At 42.6% G+C, this 17221-nt stretch overlaps 1 protein-coding gene across 2 annotated transcripts in view; it reads left to right on the top strand.

Annotated features, from left to right (window-relative positions):
- STYK1 (STY kinase 1) overlaps positions 1-17116 on the top strand; it is a 53493-nt gene extending 36377 nt beyond the window's left edge. For both annotated transcript variants that reach the window (XM_088450493.1, XM_088450492.1), the window contains exons 4-10: positions 252-497; positions 3888-4069; positions 6907-6990; positions 8312-8520; positions 10322-10362; positions 13848-13944; positions 15904-17116. In XM_088450493.1, the coding sequence (XP_088306619.1) occupies positions 252-497; positions 3888-4069; positions 6907-6990; positions 8312-8520; positions 10322-10362; positions 13848-13944; positions 15904-16108 (1064 nt within the window). In that variant the 3' untranslated portion in view covers positions 16109-17116. The remainder of the gene's footprint in view (positions 1-251; positions 498-3887; positions 4070-6906; positions 6991-8311; positions 8521-10321; positions 10363-13847; positions 13945-15903) is intronic.
- The last annotated feature ends 105 nt before the right edge of the window (positions 17117-17221 follow it).

A 17221-nucleotide genomic window follows, 5' to 3' on the forward strand; every position in this document is an offset into this window, starting at 1 on the left:
GCATGGCCGGTTCTCACTATCAGTGAAACAGGCCCTTTCTGGGCATCACCTAAAAATTTAAAGTTGGGTTATTGCTTATAGCAACAACTACATTCTAGCTATCATTTTATAGAACGTACTAGATAAATGATAGCTGGAATCTGATTGGTTATTATGGGTAACACCTCCACTTTTGCTTGATAAATCTCCCCAGTGGTCTCAGCACATTATATTATACCTACCTTCTTACTTGTGATTCTGTTGCTTCCTAGATGCAGATCAACTGTTCCAGGACAACTGCAGAGGTACCAACTTAGGGATCTCTCTGGAAGAGCTGTCAATGGAGAGTGTGCTGAGGTCACGAGATGCCAGTCTGTTGGCACTAGAGACCCCATGGGAGAATATCAGGCATCCCCTCCAGCTGATAGGTGAAGGAAGGTTTGGTCCTCTTTACAGGACAGTACTGAGAGGGAGAGATGGAAGACAAGACAGAGATATTGTTATCAAACAACTGAAAGGTAAGACCACAAAACACCTTACATGATTAATACTTATATGTGTCATTCTCGCATCTGCATACATCAATATAAATATATATGCTTGACATATCATCCATTTAGTCTGGGATACATGTGAATTACACAGTTCTGTGGCTGATTAAAACCAGGTGAAATAGAGACTAGGGGTTAAATTTATGAAGAATAGCGTTGGTACGAGATGGCAATCACGGGTGTGTTTGGCCATTTTTTAAAACTCGCAAATTTACTAAAGGCAAAATCGGGTGAGAAATCATGAAACTCTCTGCAAAACATGGGTGAAAACACAAATAGACATAAATACACTATTGGCCAAACTCGCAGGCACTTGCCATAGACAGGAATACAACATGGGAATTTACCAAGAATCATGATTATAATCACGGTGTACAGTAATTTAAGCAAACTCGGTCCAAAATAGAAGTTTTAAATAGACTACCTCCTGAGCAGTGCGTTTAGCAGAAATATACACAGATCAGTGTGATCTGTGTATGTTTCTGCCTCTAATTAAGCAAAAAAGAGTTAAATTAAGAAAAAAATGGTGTGGGGGACCCCCTCCCCAAATGCATAACTAGCTCCGGGTTCTGTGAGACAGTCTTGGTTCAAATAATACAGGGGGCAAAATGTGTAAGGGTCCCCCATATTTAATGAACCAGCACTGGGCTCCAATTTTAAAAATACTGGTCCTGGTTTTAAAAATAAGGGGAAAAATGGCGTGGAATTCCTCGTATTTTTAAAACCAGCACTGGGCTCCACTAGCTGAGGTGTAATGCCGTAGCCAGGGACCCTTTCACCGGGTCCCCCAGCCAAAGCATTAAAACCCCAAAGTAGTCAGCCCTGGCTGTGGATCCCAGGAGAGGTGTGTATTCCCCCAATAAAGGGATCCCCCTCTCCTGAGCACCCCAGGCTTGGACTGGAGCCCGGGACTCTTCCCTGCATCCCTGGCCAGTGGGTGCAGGGGTAATAGTGATAATATCATATTGTAATATTGATTTTTACAGTAGGACTACATGTCCCAGCATGCCTGCCCTTTGGCACTTGCAGGAAACTTTGTGGGTCCCATCCCTTGCCGGAGAAAAGCTGTATGTGGAAACTCAAACAGAAATCTGTGTAAAATGCCCTAATTGTGGGTGCCGCAAATGTGTTAACCCATAGCCTCGGGAACTTATTCTGGATCCTACGGGTTAAAAAAGGTAATATACTGTGCAAAGAAAAGGGGCTGTAATTTAATAGCCCTGGGCATTAATACCCGAGGCTACCACCCTTTTCCCAGCAATGTAAATAACCGCATTTGATTGAATCCGGACCATAGTATGTTTGTCACACAAAATAACGTGTGCTGATAACAGTTTTGCAGGAGTGCGACATGTGGTGTGACTGAGCTCATGCTCTGCATTTTTTTAAAATAATGTATATAATGTTGCTCTGCCCCAAAAATGGATCACTAAGGGCCTATGGCCCTGATTCAGAGCCGCTAGCAAAAAGCGAGCGCTCGCTCTGAATCACGGTGGCCGCTTTTTTTTTTTAAACTGGCCTAAGCTAAGCTGTTTGTGACCACCCACAGCTTTTGCGAGCGACCAGGTGATGGTCGCGACCATAGCAACCCTTGAGGTAGGGTCTCGTCTGCCGCAAGCCCCAGTGAGCTTCCAGCTCTAATAGAGCCGGAAGCTCACTACTGACATCACTCAGGAACGTCTCCGTTTGACCAGCCACCCCCCCTCCCCGCCTACAAAACGGGGCGAGCTGTCGATCAACATTGACAGCCGTCCCGTTTGTAGCGAGCCCCGGAGCGAGTGAATTTCTCACTAGCTCTGGGACATGCCGTGTGTGTGCAATGCCCCAACATCGACCCGCTTGAGAGAGCATAGTGCTTGCGAGCGGGTCTGAGTCAGGCCCTATGTACGTAAGTCATAGCCTGTATCATATTTAGTATTTTGTTCTTATGATCCCCTATTATTTACTTTTTGGATAGTCTGTGTTTAGGCTGTGCAACATGAGCAATCCAGAATCACTTGTATGTTACAACAATGGGTCAAACTGCTGTGCAACCTCTTTCTATAAATAGAAGCCTGATAAAAACATAACACGGGTTGCTCCCTATGTGACCAGTTACACTTAGCACACTTCCAGCAAGTTTTGTGAGAAAGTATTTTATGAAGGGTGTAGGAGAAAGACAAACACATGTTGCCTATCCAATTATTCAGCACTTACACTTTTATGAGACTGATCTATATTTGTTTTTGTGACTGATAATGATGGACCAACATTTGCAGAATTGGCCATGTACTGTATAAGATCCATTTGTCAGAATAAAGCAGGTTATTACTGCTGTAAGTAAAGACATATTGGCCGGATTACAGAAGCAGCATAGGCAAACGCAGGGGGAGTTCCAGTTAAGACCCCCTTACACACACACACACATACACACACACACACACTCATGACCACAATAGTAGTACAGAATACATTGTTACTAGAGCAGTATAAGAAATGTAATGTAGCTGCGACCTGTGCCCAGTGGCAGCAGCTTCTCCCACCAAGTCCACTCTGTGTCTGGATCTGAGCCAGGGGCGTATCCATAATGGGTGCAGGGTGTGCGGTGCACACAGCCCCCCGGGTTCAGGGGGAGCGCGCACAACACAACCTGCACACATATTATCTAAAATTTACCTCTCCGTGGTCCCGCATCGGGTCTATCAGCGCCGCTCAAAATGCCGAAAAATTGCATTTTTCTGGCGTTTTGCGCATGCGCCGTGAGAAAATCGTCAGGAATATGGTGGCCACGCCATTTCCCCCGCAATCTGCGCATGCGTAGTATACTCTGGGCACACTCTAGTGCCCAGAGTCTGCTGATTCTGCGGTGGCCGGCCAGACGCGTCAGTTGGCTGCCAGCCGCCGGGGTGAGAGGAGAGGGCCCATGACAGGGGATGCACATGGGCCCCCTCCTCTCTAAAGACGCCTCTGATCTGAGAGCTCAATCAGCAAACCAAAACAAAGAAACCAGAGAGCAGCTTCCAGCAAGAAGAGAAAAACATGTTACCATGAGGTGGGAGAATGTATACTTAGAAAGCTTAGTGTCTCCTACTGGTTATAAAGTATTATGATGACACTTATTCTTCATGTAGAGCCAGCACTTAGAAATCAACAAATTAAAAATGCCATGGGCAGTTTGTTCGAAAGATTTGCCAACAACAGAAGTAAAATCAAAAGCAGCAAATTCTTTGTAGCTGATAGTGTGTGCACCTCTGTACGTATATCTGTATCAATCACTTTGTCATTGCTTTTGTTTGGCATTTGTTTACAATGCTTTTGCTATTCCTTTATACCTTATTTGTAAATTCCATTTTGTAAGTCATAATTTGATTCCCCTAGGCACCGCTCAGCCAAATGATGTTCGTGATTTCCTGCAAAGGGCAGCATTTCAATTATGGTTGGGCCCTCATCCTCACCTGGTGGAGATTATAGGGTGCCACTCTGAAGCTAAGCCTTTTTGCATGGTGTTAGAGAGCGTGGAACCAGGGTCTCTCTTGCAGTTTCTCTGGAACTGCCGTAAGGTGAGTAGAAGGCATCGAACATATTCCTTGAGGGAAACTATGCTTTAGAACATATCCGCTCTCATATTAGTTTTCCTTACAAAATAGAACTGTCTCCCTACCTGCTTCATTAATAACTAGTTGTTGCTAGCATTCATGAGCTTCTTCATTTTGTAAAATACAGTGCCAACGCCAATTGTGCCTTTAGAATTGTGAATAACAAATATTTTCGGGAAACACCCGCCCCGAGCCTGTGTCGATGGCTATTTGAACTATTTGTAAGCATAATAAAATATGTTTTATGTTGTTTATACAGGTGCTGTTTTGTGTTGGCTTTCTGGGTTTGCGCTATACACAGTAAAGATGTTCCACTTTTATAAGCCCTTAACTTTCCATCTACAGTATTTAGAGAAAAATCTTTTAACCTTTTTTATGTGTTTAATACTGTGCAAGAGTATGTTCCATCTATGTCACACGCTTCTGCGTCCGGTTTTCCCTACGACTGCGCCAATGCACCCACTTTCCTATGATCATGTGGCAATCGGATTAACTAAATCTCAATTATCTGTGTCTGAAAGTGCAAGCCTATCCCGCCCACTGTTCTAGCGTCCGTAGATTTAGCTGTCGTCATTAGTATAAGCACTATCACTAGCCCCATGCTAGGTGCTAGAGATCCAGCAGAAATAGGTGACCTTTCCCTGTACACATGACTCAAAATCACAAGGAGATGTACATACATCCCACGCCATTCTCATGACACTCCCATCAGAAATGGCCGCTCCTTGCAACTTGATATTTGCTGTCCAGGACTGCCTACTTTTCACTTGTCTCTGGGCACGATTCAGATGCGCTCGCTAGGATGCGTTCGCACGCAGCCAGTGGATGTTTACATTCTGCGCATGCGTACGCAGGGCATGGCCACTAGAAATGGGGGAGTGGAGGTGCGAACGCAGGCGAGAGGGAAGGGGGTGGCATCGGTCTCTGCTACTGCTGCTGGCTACATTGTACTAGACATGTCTGTAGCAGTCTCAGCCAGGCAGCAGCTGATAAGTGCGGGGGCGGCGACCACGGGTTATAAGATCTGTGGCTGCCGCCATTGGTAAGTAACATAAGGATGCCTTCTTCAGGTGCCGTCGCCCGAGGCAGCTATCTAAAGCTGCCTAATGGTAGCGCCAGCCTTGCCTGCACGTCCTGCGTATACCTGCACCAATACCTTCATCATCACCGGCCGGTGCTCTGTATGTTCCGCTCATGCTCAGCTCCATCCAGATTAACAAATATGCACAAATGTGGTCACATTTTGCTCCCCTGAGGTGCAAGCCTAATTGATATGTTAACTAGGGTGCAAATGTACAGAAATAAGAACATGAGGTGATAAAATGGAAGAACTTTAGCAATGCATTGCAATTTTCTTCCTTAGTAAATTACCTAGTTTGTTATGCATTCCACACAGCTCTTTTTGCATAATGACATTTCTTATTGCAAATTGTAACTTGTAACTTGTTTTATTATACACTGGCCACTGGGGGCACTGCTACTGTGCTACATCTGATTATAATATAATTTACAAACTGTATAATTATTATTGGCCACATCCTTTTTGAATAAATGCCTTTAATTGCCCTCGTCATGCATAACAGGGAGCACACTCACATTTGGCTGTGCAACCTAAGGCCATGATTCTAGTCACACACATTGCAGATAGTCACACAAATGGTAGATGTTTTTCGGCTGCGCGTGGTCTAAGGGCCTGATCACCAATTGCGATCGCAGCTGTGAAAATATGCTAATGCCTGCCAAAGCTCAGCCAGCATAAAGACGCCAACTACTGCTTTCTCACATCCGTCCACTGTCGCTCTTCTGAGTAAACATCGGTACCATCGATGCACATCGACCACTCACGCAGCATTTACACCAGGTCTGACCTGCCGCAGACACTGCAAGTCTCCTCGCATGCAGTGGACTCTCAAGCTGCGTAAGCAATCGCAGTGGCTAATTTATGCACGCCCAAGCAGCAGTATTCAAACAGACAGGCACGCCTGCGTTTTTCTGGCCACTCCCCCATCACCCCCCCCAAATTCTCACAGCCTATCACTCACTCTGCAATGGATTCCTCTGTGCATGCATAATCACACGCGCAGTGTGGCTTATACACATGCGCAGTGGCAAATAATCGCTCGATCTGTGTACGTCGTTGCATTTGCCATCGCTGCTGAATCAGGTCCTAAATTACTAAAAAGTCGCACATTGCATGAGTTCCAATGTATTTTCGCACAGAGGTACAGTGGCGACTGAGACGGTCTGTATTGGAAATGTATTGGAAACATGCTGGGCGTTCCTGGGTGGTGTCTGGGTCTATCGCTGAAGTGATTGCAAACTTAGGGCCTCATTCAGAGATGGATACGGTTCACACTGAAAATGTGATAATATGCTATGCTAATGCAGCAGGAGGTGCCAGTCATTTAACATCGGAGATGTACGCAAACCATCGGGATTGCGTAAATTTCTGAATGAGGCCCTCAGATGCTTAATCTTTCACACTGGAGGCCATAGGTCCTGTAGGACTTTGTCTATAAGCCTCAATGCAAGCACATTGCTGGTTCTGGAGGGAGCTCCTTAAAACAAATTGTTCAGACTTCATTCCTCAAACCTGTTCTCCAGTCTAAGTGGAACATGACAAAAATGTTCACATATATTATAAAAATACAGATGTAGTGAATGATAATTTGCTGTACAAGGAAATTGCCAGCGGTGGGAAAGTCCCTGGTCTGCACAGATCACAATGTAACCAATGTAGAATGTGGCCCTATACAGGTGATTGATGAAGTATAAAGTGAATAATATTTTTTTTATTTCAGGATGTCATATCCATGGATGGGCTACTATATGACATCACCGAGTGCCAAGTTTACATCATAGCACTACAGATCCTTTCAGCACTGGTATGTGTAACACATGTCTCTGCAAGTCTTGTATTGTTCACTTTTACATTTGTCTACAGTGTGTCTTCCAACCTTCTATCAGGTTTATACAAAGAGAGTATTGTGGTATGGGAGTAGGGCAGGCTGTAGGTTTTGAGAGAGCTCTTGAAAAATTAAAGTTAAGGGAGCATCTGGTGAGGTGGGAGTAGTGCAAACCTATTAGGGAACATGTATAAAGGAAAAGGACAGGTCAACCAGCGGCAGCTCATGGAAATATGAGTATACTACACAATGGGCCTGATTCAGACCCAGTCGCAAGCGCTGAGCAATCGCAACCGGGTCGATGGTGGCTCAGAGCGCATGCGCACGACGGAGCCGGCTCCGTCGTTTGTGCGCATGCGCGAGACCCGGATAGCGACAGGCAATCCGTCGCTCTGGGTCTCGCACCAAAGGGGGCATGCTGTCGATGTTGAGTGACAGCACGCCCCCTTTGGTGGGCGGGCCGGGGGGGTGGCTGCCCAGACGGAGGCGGTCCCATGAGAACGCTTACCGTTTGGGGGCGGCCCCACTGATATCACAAATGATGTCAGTGGGAGAGTATTCGGCTCTGTTTGAGCCGAAAGCTCTCTGGGGCTTGCGGTCACGAGACCCTACCACAAGGGTCTCGTCGCAAGCCCGATGGTCGCGATGGTCTTGACCATCGCGACCATCATCCTGGCCGCTCGCATTAGCTGTGGGTGGTAAAAGAGGGGAGCTTGAATTGAATTCTGGAGGTAATGGTGAGGGAGTATTGGGATTTGCATGGTGCAGTGGATAAGGAACAGCTAGAGAAGAAGATCAGTCTTGCAACTGCATTTAGGATGGTTCGTAGAAGGGAAAGAAAGGTGAGGGGAAGTCCAGATAACAGAAGGTTGTAATAGTAAAGGCGGGAGGTGATGAGAGAATGTATAAGGGTTTGGTAACATCTTCAGTAAGAAATGGCCATATTCTGGCAATGTTTTGAAGGAGGAAGGGACAAGACAGCATAATAGACTGGATTTGTAGAGTGCTGTGAAGGCGGATATGTAGAGTATATAAATAGTATAGTATAGTACATAAATAAAAATACAGGATGTTGACTGCAGATCAAGGTCCCCTGAACCTTCCCAATATGTTCTTGAATGCACCCTTTTCTGCTCTAGAATTCAATGTGTACCTGTTACCAACAAACTGTGCAGGTCATTTAGTGAATTGCTGTGCAGATCATTCGCTTCTGTCTTCCATGCTGTACATGTTTCACTTAGTGGGTATGGGCTCCAAACATCCGCTAACGACTCTTTCACCCATTGTGTTTCTCTCACAGGAGTTCCTGCATGAGCATGGACTGGTGCATGGGGATGTAGCAGCTCGGAATGTCATCATCCAGCGTAATTTTACCACAAAACTCACTGGCCTGGGTGGGGCCTGTGAAATGCGTTTAAGAGGATCCTTTCCCACCAGACGCCCTGCCCCACTGAAATGGATGTCTCCTGAACGCCTCCTTCACTTACCTGTTACAGACAAATCTGATGTGTGAGTTCTCATCAATTTCACACTAATGTATTAAAACCTGGGCAGCAGGATACATAAGATGACCTAAATGATCTTTGGTTTATTTGGTATATAAAAATTACCTGCAGTTATCTGCATTATGTAATTAAAGTTACACATATTTGCTGCCCCATAAGTTTAATCCCTTTAGTAGAAAACATATTAAATATACATACGCCCATACCCATTTCAAGAATTAGCGTAACTAGGGGCCTTTTGTATTATCTTCTTGGTGTGATTTACAAATCCTAACAAATAGGGACTACAGCACATAATCTGCCTACATTTGTCTACTTGTCCACAATGCCCCCATTCTGCATATTAAAGTAAATCTGTGCAGACATTTAAAAATTGTTTTGACTATTGCTGTTGGACCAGCCCCTTATTTAATCATAGCTTTAACTTTTTTCCCTGAAACAGTACTTTGGGAATCTTGTGTATGCCATAAATAAGTCATGACAACAAGGATATATCGTTATTAGTTTAGGGTAAATTTATTTTTTCTGCAATTTTTGCTGTTTTTCGGCAATTTACCGTTGATTTTGCACTCTGCAGATTTACTGAAAGCAAATCCAATGGAAAATCGAAAAAAAAATCTCATTCTAGACTGCAATAACTGCACAAACATCGATTTTTTTAACATCAATAGAAACTGCAAATTTACTAACCATCGAGTTTCTTAACACGATAGAACCCGCACAAACATTGCAGAAGAATAGTAAAAAACAAAAATAGACCTCTCTATGGCAGGCATGCTTGTCTAAAGCAGTGACCTGTGTAGGCTTTGTCAGAGGGGGGGACTGCATTTTTTGGGGGGAGGGGATCCTGACTTATGGGGCTGGTTCAGTTTTTGGAAAATAGGGGGAACCCCATTTTCCAATATCAGCCCAGAAGTCCGGACCTGGCTCTGGATTTAAAAATTTTTTTTTTTTTTTTTAGGGGGTCTGAGTTTTCACGTATTTTTTTTTTTAAATGAACCTTTTGTTTACTTTTAAACATAACAAAGCCTACATGTGCAGTGCTTTAAATCCACCGCAGATTGACGGCATATTCTGCCTTCTATTTGACAGCGAATTCTATCATAAAGGGGAATCTGACATGGTTTTAGACAGAAAAAATATGCTGGACATTGCAGTCAGAGCTCTATTGTTCAAATCCAGTGGTTAGTAAATACTGTCTTTATAGACAGCAATACAACGGCAGATTGCAAGTCAAACACAAATCTTAATGAATTTACCCCCTAATGTCAGATTTGTATAGTTTCATATCTTAATTGCATCGGACTTATGTGTAAATACGCTTTCCGTATAGTGTGCTCCATAATCAGTAGTGCTCAAGGCAGACATTTTTAAACATTTGGTGCCGATCGAGCTTTACTATAGGTAACCAAGACTGCCCTGGTCTACCCACATCCTCCAATCAGAAGGAGCTTAATTTGACTCTTTGACATTTAAGGAAACATATTTGTCAATTATACCACATCGTGGATACATGCTCTCTCCTATGATAACATTGAATGCATTGCAATGAGGGAAGCATGTATAACATTTACCACGTCCCCGTTTTCTTAATACTTTTACTAACCCAAATCGTGGGAATGTTTTACTATTAGTATGCTGAACAGTCTGTGGTGGTGAAACACAAGTAAAAATGAAATAACTTTTTACAAGTAAACATGGAGAAGACTATAACAGTTTGTGATGCAATACTGTAGTTTTTTTTAGTGATTGTGAATTTTTATCCTGTTTTCAGCATATCTTGTATTTATCTTACTTTTCTTCAGGTGGTCCTTTGGAATTCTCCTTTATGAGATTATAACATTGGGTAAGCAGTGCTCATCTGTTCATTGTAACATAGATGAGGAAAGAGTTATTATTGTATTAGAATAGCTCATTCATCAGTGTGGTATTACTATTTTGAACTTAACACCAACAACTATTCTATTAATTTAAAATTCAGTTTCTGATTTGATGTAACGGGGGAGATGCACTCAGCCTTGGAGAGTGATAAAGTGATACATGATAAAGTACCAGTCAGCTCCTAACTGTCAACTTTCAAACACAGCCTGTAAACTGACAGGAGCTGATTGGTTGGTACTTTATCACTTTCCAAGGCTTAGTGCATCTCCCCCAAACTAAGTTCTAGCCACCTGCTGGCAAGCTCTGGAATTACAATTTTATTTCAAGGTATTTTTCAACTGGAACTTATGTACCAGCATAGGTTGTGTTCTGAACATTTTCATCTATGGGGACACATAGGAGGATTCTGTGTCAAATAGACTAATTGTGCATGGTTAAGGAAATCCTCAAAATATCACTTACTGGGGAGTAGTTGAAAGCCAAAACTGTGAAACAATGACCTAGGCCAGGAGTAGGCAACGTTTTCTCTTTGAGCACAAGACCTTCAAAGTTCCAAGCCCAAACATTTTTCCAAAAGCCAACACCATTACAACATATAAAACATTGGTGGCATGCAATTCCCCGGTCACAAGCACAATGGTATGAATCAGGATATATCTCCTAACTGCCCTTAGGCAGTCTGACCAACATCCTGACTAAGCAGGGCAGTCACCCAAATTTGGGACTGCCATGCCAGAATCAGGACAGTTGTCAGAATGTTCATTAGCACATACCTTTAATAATTATTATCTCTATCTGTAATGAACAATGGGGTTCACATTTGAAAATAAGATATATCTCCCATAACCCTCTCTTACCCCAAACAGCCCTCGTATTAAATAATTTTGCCCCTAGACAGCTATTTGTTCTATTCAGGTAAATGTCAGTATGTTCTTATCACAGCGTCTGCTGCTGTTGCTAGTGTGTGTGAGCTGTGGCTGATGGCGAGAACATTTTTTATTAGTAATCTTTAGTTAAACACGCAAACAGGACAATACAATAAAAAGTTTTAAAATCTGTTTCTTACCAACAGATGATCATTAAAGTAAGTCTGTAATTTCTTCTCATAGGTGGTAAACCAACGGTATTTAAGCGAAATATAGGTACAAAAGCAGTTGCATAGGCAGCACATTTATTATGTACAGTGCATCCGGAAAGTATTCACAATGCTTCACTTTTTCCACATTTTGTTATGTTACAGCATCATTCCAAAATGGAATAAATTCATTTTTGTCCTTAAAATTATACAAACAATACCCCATAATAACAACATGTAAAAAGTTTTTTTTAGATTTTTGTAAATTTAATTTAAAAAAAACCACTAAGAAATCACATGTGCATAAGTAGTCACAGCGTTTGCCATGAAGCTCAAAATTGAGCTCAGGTGCATCCTGTTTCCACTGATCATCCTTGAGATGTTCCTACAGCTTAATTGGAGTCCACCTGTGGTAAATTCAGTTGATTGGACATGATTTTGAAAGGCACATACCTGTCTATATAAGGTCCCACACTTGACAGAGCACAAACCAAGCATGAAGTCCAAGGAATTGTCTGTAAACCTCCGAGACAGGATTGTCTCGAGGCACAAATCTGGGAAAGGGTACAGAAAAATATCTGCTGCTTTGAAGGTCACAATGAATGAGCACAGTGGCCTACATCATCCGTAAATGGAAGAAGTTCAGAACCACCAGGACTCTTCCTAGAGTTGGCCAGATGTCTAAACTGAGTGATCGGGGAAGAAGGGCCCTAGTCAGGGAGGTGACCAAGAACCGAATAGTCACTCTCAGAGCTACAGCATTCCTCTGTGGAGAGAGGGGAACCTTCCAGAAGGACAACCATCTCTGCAGCAATCCACCAATCAGGCCTGTGTGGTAGCGTGGCCAGACGGAAGCCACTCCTTAGTAAAAAGCACATGGCAGCCCGCCTGGAGTTTGCCAAAATGCACCTGAAGGACTCTCAGACCATGATGAGACAAAGATTGAACTCTTTGGCATGAATGCCAGGCGTTATGTTTGAAGGAAACCAGGCACTGCTCATCACCAGGCCAATACCATCCCTACAGTGAAGCATGGTGGTGGCAGCGTGAAGATGTTTTTCAGTGGTAGGAACTGGGAGCCTATTCAGGATAGAGGGAAAGATGAATGCAACAATGTACAGAGACATCCTGGATGAAAACTTGCTCCAGAGCGCTCTTGACCTCAGACTGGGGCGACGGTTCATCTTTCAGCAGGACAACGACCCTAAGCACACAGCCAAGATATCAAAGGAGTGGTCTCAGGACAACTCTGTGAATGTCCTTGAGTGGCCCAACCAGAGCCCAGACTTGAATCCGATTGAACATCTCTGGAGAGATCTGAAAATGGCTGTGCACCGACGCTTCCCATCTAACCTGATGGAGCTTGAGAGGTGCTGCAAAGAGGAAGGGCGAAACTGCCCAAAGATAGGTGTGCTAAGCTTGTGGCATCATATTCAAAAAGACTTGAGGCTGTAATTGCTGCCAAAGGTGCATCAACAAAGTATTGAGTAAAGTTTGTGAATACTTATGTACATGTGATTTCTTAGTTTTTTTTCCATTAAATTTGTAAAAATCGCAAAAAAACTTTCTACACGTTGTCATTATGGGGTATTGTGTGTAGAATTTTGAGGACAAAAATTAATTTATCCCATTTTGGAATAAGGCTGTAACATAACAAAATGTGGAAAAAGAGAAGCGTTGTGATTACTTTCCGGATGAACTGTATATTGTGCAGAGTGCAGCATAGTTGCAGCATAGTTGCATAGTGCAGCATAGTTGCTAATTTCAATACTTGCAAAATTTCCCAAAATGTATTGCTTGCTACTAATGCTATATAGAAATGTCTCACAACAAGCATTTAAGCACATATACTCCCATATATGGAACTAGACACGCCCTTTGGGTGTAGCATGACACGCCCCCTAAATGGCGCATGGCACATTTTACTACCAACTAGACTCTCCCTGAAACTTGTTTTTATAAGTAGGCAAGAATGGGGTGTGTATGATGTTATTGCATTAGCCACATGCTTAATATTTATAGACAGTCCCTTACATAGTGAAAACCTGACTCTTCAGTGACGGTCCCTGGGACCATGGGGAATGCTGGGAATTGAGTATAGTCCAGTGTACAGAAGGTGTATAGTTTGTAATGGCTAAATAAATAAACACTACAGTAATTAGTCATGCTTCAGTGTTCTTATACATAGAAAGTAAAGCAAAACAGTGTGCAGTCCAAACCCCCCCACTCCCAGTCCAAGCTCCCCCCTCTTCTTTCCTCTCTAGATAATAGATTAATCCAAGTATTTACTAAGATCACTGTAATTTATTTTAACTTGATGTATATATCCTACAGTCCCATAGAACCCTGAATCTGTTTACTCTGTTGTATTGTAGGTGCTCCCCCATACCCTGAGGTTCCTCCTTCCCACATCTTGCAGCACTTACAGCGTGGAAACATTATGAAGAGACCGTCCAGCTGCAAACAAACTTTGTGAGGAACAGGCTCTTATCATTGGTTTTATGTCTCCTGCATCCATTACGCATCACTTTAACATGTTCTAGGGCGTTTCCCTTCTAATATTTTATCATCTACGTTTATCTTCACTATTTATAGTAGAGCAACATTTTTTCGTTTTTATGACGCCTATGTAATCATATTATCCCATTAGGTGCGTGTTTGCAAAAGCGGGTTTGTTTTATGAAACTCGCAAACATTGCAGGAATGCGCACTTCAGAGAAATGCGAGATCTAATTATAAATGGCTACTCACGCTACTTGCGGCAAATTTTCTGTAGCATGCATGTTAGGTGACGGGCATGAAAAAGTAGGGAAACCATTCTGGGCTACCAAAAGGTGAATTGAAGACAATGCTGTTTGTGGGTGTAAGGAAAGTACTGGAGGTTTTTAAACAGTGTCAAATGGCTGATTTGTGGGGTTTTTAAAATTGAAAAAAAAAATTATAAAAAGCAAACTTTTTTCATTTAGGGGCAGATTTGCTAAGCTCTGGAAAGTGATAAATTGGAGACTGATAAACTACAACCCAATCAGCTCCTAACTGTAATTTTTCAAACATAGGGGGTCATTCAGACCCACTCGCAAGCGGCAGTACGCTCGCAAGTGGGTCGATGTTCCCCACTGCGCATGCGCACGACGGAGGGAGCTCCGTCGTGCGCATGCGCGAGACCCGGACTGCGACAGCCAAGCTGTCGCTCTGGGTCTCGCACCAAAGGGGGCGTGCTGTTGATGGTGACTGACAGCACGCCCCCTTTGGTGGGCGTGCCGGGGGCGTGCCTGCCAGACGGAAGCGTTCCCATGGGAACGCCTACCATCTGAAGCCGGCCCCACTGACATCACTAGTGATGTCAGTGGGAGTGATTTTGGCTCTGATAGAGCCAAAATCACTCCAGGGCTTGTGGCAGGGAGACCCTACCGCAGGGTCTCCGTCGCAAGTCCGATGGTCGCGATGGTCAAGACCATCGCGACCATCTTTTTGGACGCTCGTATATGCTGTGGGTGGTCACCCACAGCTATACGAGCGTCCAGGAGGACGCTCCATTTTAATGGAGGAGGGCCCTGATTCAGAGCGAGCGCTCTGGTCAGAGCGTCCGGCTCTGAATCAGGCCCATAGCCTTTAACATGACAGTTAGGAGCTGAGTGGCTGGTACTTTATCACTCTCCAATTTATCACTTTCCAGAGATTAGTACATCTCCCCCATATATCACAAACGAATTAAATAAAAAATGCAACAACAAAAAGTAGAAAAAAAATTCTTTTGTGCACTTTGATTTTTTTCAAAACAAATGTAAAACAATGATAAAAAGCAATTCATTTTAAAAAATACTTTAAATACATTTTGGGTGCCTAAACTAACAAAAAGTTGATGTTGAGGTCATTTTGTTTGTTTTTTTTAACACCCAAACATGACATATAATTATTGGGGTAATTAGGCTAATTGAAAACTTCCAAATGTCTAATTAGTCATTAGGTATTCTGCACTGTGTCCTGACAGTTTTACCTTCTAATAAATATTTTTCCTACCCTTTCACACCCTCAGGGGGGTGCGGACAAAAAACGCGATTTGCCTTTTTTTTTTTTAAATGTGAGCTTGGAATTGGATTGCAACTGCGATTCGTATTGCGAGTTCCCCGTGAGAACTGCCGCCTAATTGGATTGCGCCCTATGTGTACTTGCAAATGGGGATATTCTTAAAAAGAGGAAAATATAAATTATGCCATAACTTTTCCTTAGTAGCCTTCGTATACTCCTGCATTTTCTATAAAGATTTATAATTAGTTATCCCTCAACTTTCACCTCTAAAAATGCTGCGTTCTAAATAAAGGCATTTTTATGATGTCATATGATTAGTCGTTCTATCTGACATCTTTTGGTGCATTTTCAGATACCTCATAGTAATCGGAATGCCTGCCTTACCATTCATCTCTTTTCCAGATACAACATTATGAAGTCTTGCTGGTCCTGGAAGGCTGCTGACAGGATTTCCCTTTCAGACCTGCACAAACGACTGGAGAGTGGGAAGAAGACCTCCAACGATAGGACAGTGCTACAGGTCCCTGAACTGGTTCTGCAGGAGCTTTATGAGGGTGTTGCCGGGACAGAAGCTGTCAAAATGGAGACTGATTACACAGTCCTTTAACAGCAAAGTCTTGGGAGATTGCGTTAGCTGGACTCCTTAAGACTTGAAAATAATTTATTTATGTGGATGAAGAAAGACAATTTTTTTAATTAAGGGCTATTATTTATCTCACTAAAAGCTACTCAATGTTAGAGACAAGTATGGAAACATAGTCATCTAATCATGGGAATGTTACATTAACCTATACCAATGGATGAAGAAGTCAAAGAACATTGTCCTGTGTTTACAAATTTTATTACAGATGCATCAGCCGCAGAAACTGGAAAATGTGCTCTGCTGTCACTATTCTCAGTGAATTTTCCTTTTCGTATCAGTTTACAATTTTTTTTTTATTTTATTTGTTGCTTGAGACCTAGAGACATGAAGAAAAAGCATTGGATCAAAATCTATAAATAGGCATACAGTACTTCATTAACAATTGCACCTATCTGTTTTGTCCTATTTTTCTTTTTGCTCATAATGTGGCCTCAAGATTTCAATGCATGAACGACCCCTGGACTAAGATGCATTTATTTAATAATTCAGTGTAAAGATCATTTTAAATCCAGTTTTCTTTTGAACGTTTTAAAATCTGTTTCTTTTTTTACGTTTTTTGGGGAAATTATAGAATGAAGTCATATATTTTCAACATCATTCCATTTTGCTGTAAATCTATTCTGACATGGAGGATGACTTGTCAGGTAATCAAAACACATCTTTCAATTGCACACAGTGGAAGCAGCCATTTTGTTTCACGAAGAACCACTTTAATGCCACTGTGGAACTACTTACAGATGTCTCTGTTTCCTCATGAATGGACAGGATGCGTCTTCATGTATAAATGGCAGATTTTACTGTGTGTAGGTAACGGCTGTACTTGTACAAGTTACTGTAGCATGAAGAATATAGGAAGCGGCAGTAGCACGACATAGGAAGTGACACACTTGCAAGATGACTCTGAGAGGAAACTGCACCTTGTTATGTATATATACATATTGTATATTTAATAAACATATTTTTGTTTGCTAATGATTAGAGTTCTTTATGGAGCTGTGCCTCTTACCCTTACTTGTATTTTGGTAAAGAATTTCACACAAATCTGACATTTGGGTATAGTTCAGTAAGTTATACTAT

Source organism: Taudactylus pleione, unplaced genomic scaffold (assembly GCF_031769625.1).
Source record: "Taudactylus pleione unplaced genomic scaffold, aTauple2 ptg000518l, whole genome shotgun sequence".
Taxonomy (NCBI): domain Eukaryota; kingdom Metazoa; phylum Chordata; class Amphibia; order Anura; family Myobatrachidae; genus Taudactylus; species Taudactylus pleione.